The following is a 10,357-nucleotide window of genomic DNA, read 5'->3' as shown; positions in this document are numbered from 1 at the left end:
TAGGAAATAAACTTTTCTGGGAGTGAGTTGAGATAGACTGTAGAAAAAATTCACAATGGAAGTATTACTCCAACAATCACTGGTTTGGATGGAATCAAAGCAGTAAAATCCCATGAGAGATCATAAATTTGAAATTTCCTGTGTACCCTTGTTTGCTACAAAACTAAATTCTTGACTTCATGTTTTATGTTATATAAAATAACTTGGAATATCACTCTAAAAGACTTCAAGGTATTTCAAAACACAGAGACTATAGCATAGCAAGAGCTATGCTGACATTTTTTCCAGAGTGGGGACAGGAGAATAAAATCCTCAAAGTTTGCTTTTTAATAGGTAAATTCATTTGATAAAATTTTATTTGACTACTTATACAAGCAAATAATGATTACTGTACACATGTAAATGACTACTGCTCAAGTCCATAATTGAGAGTTGCAGTTATCTTAAAAAAATCACTGATGGTTTGCATTATCTCACCAAATGTGTGTATGTTAGGATTTATGGTAATCAATAGAAAAGTTCTTGCTAATAGAGGACCACAATTAAATACATTTAGTGCTTTGTTTAAAGCATTTGCTGATTCTGTATGTGAAATTGTCTAAGTTAGCATATACACGAGGGAATTTCTCATTCTTTTTAGTGGAACCTTGCAATTTAAAAAAAAAACAGGCTCCTATGATCTTACTGATCCAACTGCCCTCTTAATTAAGCTTTCACTGAATCAAACTTAACATCTTTGTCAAATAAGGTCACACTTCTATGTATCAGAGTCAAAGCTACTAAAGATAGTTCACTGCTGAGACAGAAGGGGAGGAAATAATCTTTCTACAGCTGTGAGGTGGCATCACTTATATGGAAATCCTTGGATCAGAAAGGGTGCTTGTGTTCAGGAAGGAAATATTTTCCTACAAAAGTACTATTTGAAGGAGGAAAAGACTCTGGACAGAGTGCAAAAGTGTCTCATCTTACAGCTGTCCTGAAAGTAGAATTACTCTTGTAGATTATTGGTTATAGATAAATCTGGTAGACTGGTTATAGAATAATTTGGTAGATTATTCTCACTGCAGCTGAACATGGAAGTGCATGTACAGAGTCAACAAAATAACCCACCATGTTATAGATGACAGGTCCCACTAAGTGATATCTGGGGACAAAGTATTTGTACATGAAGCACATTTTGATATTCTTCTCAGAATACTGACACATTCGTTTTTGAGAATAGTTAGTGCAATCATCTGTGAATTTGTGGAAATGTTTTGTGAAAGCATGTTATCTAGGATTTATTCCTCATTCAACTTAGCAATCTTCTATAAATACTGTAAACAATTAAGGTTTTTTGTAGGATCAAGCTAATTATTGTCAATAAACTTTGTGATGTAACTGATCTCCTCCTTTCTTTATGATCTCTGACTGTGCTGGAAAGTCCAGGGCTAGCATGACATCCTGCTGAACTCCACTGGTGTGCCTGTGCACTGCAGGCACCTGCAATCCTCACCTTTATCTCTTAGCTGGGGCCACAAGACAACATTTCCTTGATAAAAGTATCAACCTAATGTCCAGTGGCAAACAAACAGAGTGCTTGATATTTTACCTCAAATAGGAATACTCACAAATGTTCTGTTCATATCAAAGTCATGGACTTTCTGGATTTGGAAGTCCTCACCTCCTAGCCTTTCCTCTTGGGAATGCTTGAGAGGTAAAATCCTTCTGGTCTCTCCAAAGGGTTCTTGACACACAAAGGACAGAGAGGGAGGAAAGTGCAGTTGTTTCTTCCATTGCTGCTCTGAATATCTTCACCAGGTATGTTTTGCTGCAATCCAAGTTACTTTTATGCTGTAACTTGTTGCCTCTTCCTCTTTGCTGTTCTCCCCTAGTCTGGAATAATAATTTTGGGCATGCATTCTGATATTTAATCTGCAGATCCCATGTCAGAGTTTTGAATTCTTCTTTTGATTTAATTTTATAAGTGTTTCACTCAGCCATCTGAATTGAATATTTTTTGGATCTTAGAGATCAAAGCAATTATTTTTTTTCTAGATCCTGTTTCCTCTGTAAGGTCCATTACATAAATATCATAAATATTTGGTAGTGGACAATTGGTATTTGCCAATAATAACTTGGTATTTGCCTTCAGCAAGAACTGAATACTAGTTTGAACCAAATAACACTGCAGATTTAATGTCTGATTTTTAGTTTGTCTGGGGTTTTGTTTATGGGTATAGTTAGAGAAATATTTCTGAGGGAAAATTATTTGGTTTGTGCATGTGCTGAGCTGACAGCCACTCACTGATGGTACTCCTGAGTCTGGGATTAACTTGAACTTGCTCATTTCCCATCTTGGAGTAATTGAAAATGGGGAAGATTAGCTCACGTTAGATGCAGTTTGTCATCTCTTGTAGTCTTTCACTCATGCTGCATTAACAACATCCTCTGGTGATTGTATATGTTAGTTTATATAGGGAGTGCAAATGACATCTCAGAAAGAAAGAGTGGAAAGTCCTTAACTAGTGTAAAGTCAATATTGATTTGCTGATGTGCAACAGCAGACTTGCTTACCAGTATTCCTGAAAGTTCTGTCTTGGTCAGGGCAAAGGATGTTAGATTCGCTGATCAGTGTGATGCTGAGAGTGTGATGCTGGGAGTAGGCATTTTTTAACACTGCCTTCACTGCTAATTTCAAAACACTCAATATATGTTCCAAACGATGAACAGTATTACCCAATTTTGATCTCACTAATGCTTTCAGGATCATTTCCTGCAGTATTTCCTCATCTTTTAAAAATTCTCTTCAGTGCATGAAATTAGCTGTGGAGATCTTAGGCATATTTATTTCATTGTTCTCACAGTATCAGGAGAGTTAGTCCTACAGGAAACTTGTTAAATTTGTGAGCTACTTTTGTTGGCTGAACAGTAATAAATGAGATAGAGTACAAATTTTTAATAAAATATAGTTAATGGGTTTTGTAGGAAGGTCATATATGGAAGGTGAAAAGATGTCTGAATTCTGTCAGAGATGCTTTTTGTGTTTGGTTTCTTTAATGTCAATATTTATTTGCTCCCTGAATAACATTAGGAGCATTAGGAGCTCCCTCAATAACATTATCGCCACATTTCTGAGAAAGAAAGATTTTCTTATTTTACCTTTATTTACTCAGCTCTCCATTACTCAGATCCATCTTCAGCATCCGAAATAGACTTGTTTTCCCTGCGATTCCCAAAAACTGGCTTCTATGCAGATACCAGCCAGACACACTGTCATTGTAAGGACAGCACAGTGCCCTTTTACATCTTCTATATGTATTATGAGAAACCTGTCTTTGGCAGGAAATGGTGCCTAATCACAAAGACTACATAGTCCATGCAGCTCTGTTCCTCAGTTAACATGGTTCACATAATCCCAGAAGACTGCACTTAGCTCAAAACATGCTTTTAAAAATGAATGGCACCAGCATTTGCACTGAGGAGATCCATAAAGAAAAAGGAAGGACCTGATATCAGCCCTTATTTATCTACCCAGATTTCAAATAAAATAAAATATTGCACTATATTCAGCTTTCTGGTGTCAGGTCTAATTACTGTCTTAGCATCACAATAAAAATGATAATTATTTCAATCCAAAGAATTGAGATACTTAAAAAACAATTTTCTTAATAGCATTATGCATTTAAATAAATCAAAACAGCTAATTTAATTCAGGCAATGACAATATGAAAAAGTTATCCTTGTGGCAATCATTCAGAAAAAGAATTTTTGCAATCAGATGTGCAGTTTGACTTGCATCTTCATATCTACTTTCATTATCCCTTCTTAATATGTATATTTCATTCTAGAAATTTCCTAATTGTGCATATGTAAGATATTTGGTTGCTAAAATGATTTCATAAAAATCTATAGAGATAATAAAGGTAAATGATACCTTAGAAAGCAATTTTTCTCCTAGTGTATAATTGTCTCACTAGTCCATCTCTATTATTTATGTATACATTGATTATAATCAGAATAATCTCCATTAAGACTCTTGCCTTTTCTAGATAAAATAGTTTTCAGTTTATATGTACCTTTTTTTTTTTCAATATTGTACCTTAGTTTTAATAGGAAGTGCTCCAAAATTAAATTATCTATGTCTGTCTATCTAAACTGTAACCATAAATCATTATCTGAAATAATGACTATAATTTTAAGGTCAAAAGCTGTATCCTTGCTATAATGTATCATGTCAATTATTATAGATTGCAAATTAATGGACAAATTGAAGTAGAAATTGGGAGAACAGAAGGAGGTGTTAAAAATACTTTAGCAAGTGGTATTCTGTATCAGTGAAATGGAAGAAAACTTGATTTAAAGACTATTATTTGCATTAATACAAGACTAAAAATCTGTTCCACAATCTGCAAGTACTGGTATTATAGTAAAATGAACACTTGGAATATATCTATGTTAATGAAATTGCTTTTTTGGTAAATTGAGAGTTATGTGTCTTATTTAGTTTTCTTTCATCACCATTTCATTCCCCATCCCCATCTCTGTGTTTTCTAAGTTTCATGTGCTGCAAATGGAGCAAACACTGAACTGTGGGGAAGAGCTCCCTTGCTGACCCAGTCTAGGTGGTGTTAGACAATTGAAAGGTTAGTTTGTTTGGTACATATAATTGCCAATGTGTTAAAAATCTATTTACCATTATTCCAGTAACACCATTGCCTGAAGCAATTTTTTGGAAAAAAAATTAACAAAAATTGTCAAGTATAGTTGTAGTCTGCATTTTACATCAATGCTGCTAGGCATGTTTATTTGTCATACACAGAACCAGAGTATCCAGTATAATTTATAGATGAAAATGATATAACACAGGGAGATAAATATTCAGAATACGTACGTGAAAGAAGCAAGTCTTAGTTTGGCACTGTGATATATTTTTAATGTAATACAAAACTGAAGGAACTGTCCTAACCAGCCTGAAATAAATTAATTTATAAGAAGAAATAGATTCATCATCTTGAACTTACCTTACATTTGCTCACGAAGCCTTAGGGTTATTGGGGTAGGCAGTAAATATTTTCTTGATGTCAATAAATGCTTTACAGCTGAATTGAATAAGGTCAGACAAAACCTGGCCTTCCTGATGATGACCAGCAGGTTTAAGGAGAGGAGCAATAAGTCATCCTTCAAAACTGGTGGCTTAAGGACTTACAGGAGAAGCATTTCTGTTATCACTAAATTTCTTTTCCACGCACCATCTGCTTGTGTTTCTTTTAAATGCATGACCTGCTACACTTATGTGATGCTCTCAGAGTAAAAAACTGCTACTTTCTTACTTTTTTTTTTTTTTTTTTTTTTTTTTTCCCCTGGGAGGATACAACACAGGGAGAAAGCTTCTTTCCCTATATTGCAGTAAGAATTTGAGAACAATCCATGTCACTGCTCCTGGCTTGCAGTGAGTGTATGGCTATAGTGATGGAAAGCCTACCCAGCTGTCCAGCTCAACGTTTGCTGCTTTTACCAAGAGCTTCCCTTTGACATCTTAGGCATAGGAGAGGTGCTGTGATAATTTTTAAGCATCTACGGAATAGGTATACAAAGAGGACAACATTTTAAAAAGACTGAGGTTTTGCTATTTTGCATTTCTTGTGCCATTCCTGTCCATTATTCCAGGTTACTGATGAGAATGGTGGGACTGTAGAAATCAGGACAACAAATGCTGAATGTTTAAAAAGCTGCTTTGCATAATGGAGATTGGCACTGAGAGGAAGCCTTATTAAATGGTTCCAAACTGACCGTTGTCTTATGTGATGGTGTGGGTTGAATCTTTTTAGCCAGTATATCTCAAATGAATAGTGACATGAAAGGTTCAAAATATTAAAGGAGGGAACAGTTTGTTTCAAATAACCCTAGTGATTTTAGAAAGAAAATCCTCTTCTAACATTACTAATTCAACATTTCTTTCTAGGGCAGCAGGGTCAGGCAATAGTGAAACATAGTCCATGACTTTAGCACATTTCAAAAGCAGAGGCTTGGAAACAATAGTTCTGGAAGGGAATTTAGGTGAGTTTGGATTAATGACTATGTATTTCAGAAATGTTGAAGAGGAAAGTGATTTTTTGAAACTTTGCATTATTACTGTTATTACATATCGTTTTATAGAAGCAACAATTGACAGAAGGATGGAAATCTGGTTACTGTGCCTATCCTATGAAAAATTTCCTCATGACCTCATTTTGATCTTATATTTACTGCTGTGTTAGTTCAGAAAGTCTAATTCTCATATTCAGGAGAAGGTGACTCATGCAGTAATGGAAAAGAGCTCACTTTAAAATACTGTAATATATTCCAGGCCTGTTTTGCAGTCCTAGGTGCTGCTCAGGGAACACACAGGCAGCAGCTGGGTATGCTTAATCTGGTTAAGTTCAGTGCCCATTGCCTGAGTTGAAAGGACACAACAGGATTTGGCCTCATTGTTGATAGTTTCAGTCTTGAAGTATTCACTTTGTATAATTCTCAGGACTTTTCAGTTCTACTGTTTTAGTAGAGGTGTTACACATGCATGTTGCTTCAGAATGTAAAGAAGGCGAGAATTTGCCATATGAAAGAGTAACTAGCTTAGTTTGTCAGTCATATTTAAAAGACAAGATGTTTTGGAAGCTGGGAGAAAAAGTTGATGTGTTTCTGCATTAAACATCTTTGGCACATGTCAGAGAACAGTAGGAGAAACAAGGCTGTACTAATGTAAATGTCTGCTCCCACTGTATGAACAAACTTGGAACATGTTCTGCATGAAGGGGGAAAAGAGTGCTTGAGTGCTTAATGCAGAAATAGTCAAAGGAAGAAAAGATTGTGACAGAAATTTACCTGTTTATTTTAGTTAAAATCAGTAATTTAGGAAGTTTATTATAGTGCATAACATTCCAGTTAATTATTGTGCTTTTGTTGTTTACTTCACTCCTACATTCAACCATTCTTTTGTTTACTGAGGAAAATAAAGAATTTTTTCTTCCTCTTTTATGTTTTTCTCATTCAAAATTCCATTGAAACCATTAATTTCCTTTGCCTCTTATATGCTATTTAGTTTCTTCTGATGTTAACCACTTTGTTCAGTTATCAATTCAATTAATATATTTCTTAATTAGTGATGAGAAAACCTTAAATGCTTCATACTTCTGAAACATTTAGAAACTTTCAGCATAATGCTAGGTTTTACTGTGGTGCAGTAAAATTGAGCACCTTTCAATTATGTAAGCATTGTTTAAAATGGAAGCACACTGCCTTTTGATTATTATGAGGTAAATAACATGCATGAGAAAAACAAACTTATTGCAATCCAAAGAGTGCTTTTTTCTTAGGTGGATCTAGCATTTTCAGTATTTTAGTAACACTCTCTCCCTCACACAAACTGTCCCAGCTGGAAAAGCCCCACCCCAGGAAGGCCACATCCACGGGCCATTCCCGTGAGGGGCAGCTGAGGAGGTGCCATAACCCATCAAACAGCCCCAGAGCGCTGCCCAGACTCATGGCTGAGGCCTTCAGCAGAGCACTGCTCCTGATGCAAAGGGATGCAACAGATCCAGAGGCTGCTGCAAGAGACTGTGCCAAACTTGCTCCCTCCAGGGGAGGTACCTGGGCATTCCCACCCAGCCCAGGTGTGCACCAACCCACTGAGCTCCATGTTTGCAGGGGACCCTCAGCACCAAGATCTGATGGAGAGCATCCACAAGACACCATTGGGACCCACAGAGTGGTGAGGTTTTCTACTAAATCTGTCTCTGTCACTCCCTTTCTCCCCCCTCCCCACCTCTTTTCTATTTCTATTTCTTTCTCTCTCTCTGTAATTCTCTCTCATTTCTTGTTGAATAAAACCCATACTGTTGACTTTGGCGTATGGTCTCATTTGCACCCTAATTCGGGCAGAGAAGTTCCTGATCATTTTAATAAGTGGATCATAACAAGGGGCAAGAAGCCCACCAGTCCAGGGGCTGCTCCCTGCCACTTCCAGTGGCTTTGGCTGCGGAAGGGCTGCCAGGCGTGGCCTTTTGTGACACAGGCACGTTGTGCCAGGCCCCTGGGTGATGTGGGGCATTGTGGCGCCCAGGGGCCCTTGTGACATGGCAGATCCATGCCCTGCAGGGGGTGTATAAGGGGCACAGGGCCCTGCTCTGCCCAGTGCCAGGAGAGCCGCTCGCTCAGGAGGAAGCAGCTCCCAGGATCCCACTCTGTGCTCCAGGAGATCAGACACGGAGGAGGACAAGGTGAGCCCCAACTCCAGGCACCCAGCCCTTGCCCGGCGGGCTGGAAGGCCAGGCCTTCCACGGGCAGTGGCTCAGGCCTGCCCCTGTCGGACTCCTAGGAGGAGGGAGCTTTTGCCAATATGGAGGAAGAGTGGGAATGAGACATGGATCAAGAGCTCTCCCAATGCAGAGAGGTTACCAGCCAAGACCTTTGCCTTTGGGAAGAGGTGACAGTCCAAGAGTTTTACCAACAGCAAGAAGCTTTCCCATGTGGAGTTGTGAGACACCAGGAGTGGCATCAGTGCAAGGTAGGTGTGAGAGTCCAATGGGGAGATGGCACACAGCAAGAGCTGGAGATGTTCCACTGGGAAGAAAATGTGACAGTCCAGGACCTCTCCCAATGGGACACAGAGGATGAGACATACCAAAAGCTGTCCCAGTTGGAAGAAGATCTGACATACCAAGAGCTGTCCCTTTGGGAAGGGGAGGGACACCAGGAAATATCTCCTTTGGAAAAAGATTTTCAAAGCCCTATGCACATGTACCAATGGGAAAAAGAAAAGAGAGAGCCAGAGTTCTCCCAAGTGGGAGACAGCAGTGAAAAGGAGGTATGCCAAGGAAAAGACTACAGTCTCCAAAAGCTGGCCCAGTGGGAAAAAGATAGCAGTGACCAAAAGCTATCCCAAAGGAACGAAAGTGTCAGCAGCCAGGGCCTGTCTCAATGGGGAGAAAGTGCCAGGTACAAGATCTATGACAAACCCTTACAGCCAGAGAAGGACAAGGACACCCAGACTTGTGCCCGGCAGGGACCGGGCTCTCCCAGCAGCGTGGGCACCCGGGTGGCAGCAGAGGCAGCCTGTGAGCTGCCCAGTGCCTCTCCTGCCCTGGGGAGTCCCACCGAGGACGAGCTGGCAGCTGCTGCTGCTCCAGCTGGAGCTGCTGAGAAGCTGGAGGAGCCCCTGGAGCCTCTGGCTCCCAAGATGGAAAAGGCACCAGGTTCTCCTGCTCGCAGTGGGGAGCTTGAGCTTTCCCAGGGCGACAGTGAAGAAGGCCCAGAGCTGTCCCAAGGAGAAATGGGAAAATACCAAAAAGAGTCCCAAAGGGAAGCCTGCATTGAGCAGAAGGTCTCCCTAGAAGAATCTGGAAGCTACCAGGAAGGGTCCCAAGGGGAAGCCAGAACTGAACAAGTGCTTTCCCAAGTAGAATCTGGAAGCCACCAGGAAGGGTCCCAAGGGGAAGACAGCACTGAGCAGGAGCTGTCCCAGGGAGAGTCTAGTAGCCACCAAAAAGTGTCCGAATCTATTGAAAAACGTCTCTCCCAAGGAGATACCAGTAGTTACTTTGACCTTTACTTTGACCTTTCTGACTGGGATGAATGCAGCAAAGAAGAGCTGTCCCAAGGAGACAGAGATAGCTACGAAGACTTTTCAGACTGGGAAGAATACCCTGAGCAAGGACATTCCCAAGGAGAAACTAGTAGCTTCCTATATCCGTCTGACTGGGAAGAATACAGCGAGACAGAGCTGTCCTATGGAGATGTCGAGAACTACCAGGAACCATCAGACTGGGAAGAGTCTGTTAGCCTAGAGTTTTCTGAAGAGGAAGACTCCAGTAGCCATGTGGCTAGCAGCAGTGATAAGACATCCTCTGGGAAGTCCAGCTGGGAGAGTGACAGTGACCAAGACCTTGTGCAGGACAGCTGGGAAGAGAACACCGGGGCCAAGCCCTTGCTGCAAGAGGATGATGAGTGGGATGAGAGAAGCGTCCTCGAGCTGCGTGAAGATGAAGACAGAGAGGGAAGAGCGGCAGGTTTGACAGGAGATGGGTTTCCCATGCCGGTCCCTTGCAAGGCTTGGGCTGAGTATGGGGCATCTGGGCTGTGCCTGGGAGGGCCACTCTGTGCCTTATCTCCCCATTTGGAAGCCCCAGCCCCCAGAGGACACACGGCCTCTCCTGCCTTCCAGGAGCAGGTGCCAGAGGCCGGGACACAGAGCCTGATGCATGCCCCAGGCAGCCACCCCAGCCCCTCAGCTCCCCAGCCAGGACCCCGAGTACCCCACAAGAAACATCCCTCCAACCTCAGGTGGGCACTGCACAGCCTGTTCCACTGCCCATGCCTGGCGCCACAGACGGAGGATTAG

The 10,357-nt window shown here is 40.8% G+C and overlaps 1 protein-coding gene across 1 annotated transcript; it reads left to right on the top strand.

Annotated features, from left to right (window-relative positions):
• The first annotated feature begins 8,099 nt into the window (after positions 1-8,099).
• On the top strand, positions 8,100-10,357 carry LOC128786856 (uncharacterized). The gene is made up of 2 exons (XM_053940535.1): positions 8,100-8,237; positions 8,336-10,357. Exon 2 carries the CDS (start codon positions 8,381-8,383, stop codon positions 10,355-10,357), a length of 1,977 nt encoding a protein of 658 aa, XP_053796510.1. The 5' UTR covers positions 8,100-8,237; positions 8,336-8,380.

Source organism: Vidua chalybeata, chromosome 4 (assembly GCF_026979565.1).
Source record: "Vidua chalybeata isolate OUT-0048 chromosome 4, bVidCha1 merged haplotype, whole genome shotgun sequence".
Lineage (NCBI taxonomy): Eukaryota > Metazoa > Chordata > Aves > Passeriformes > Viduidae > Vidua > Vidua chalybeata.
Note: the sequence above shows the minus strand (reverse complement) of the source record. Positions and strands in the feature narration are given on the sequence as shown.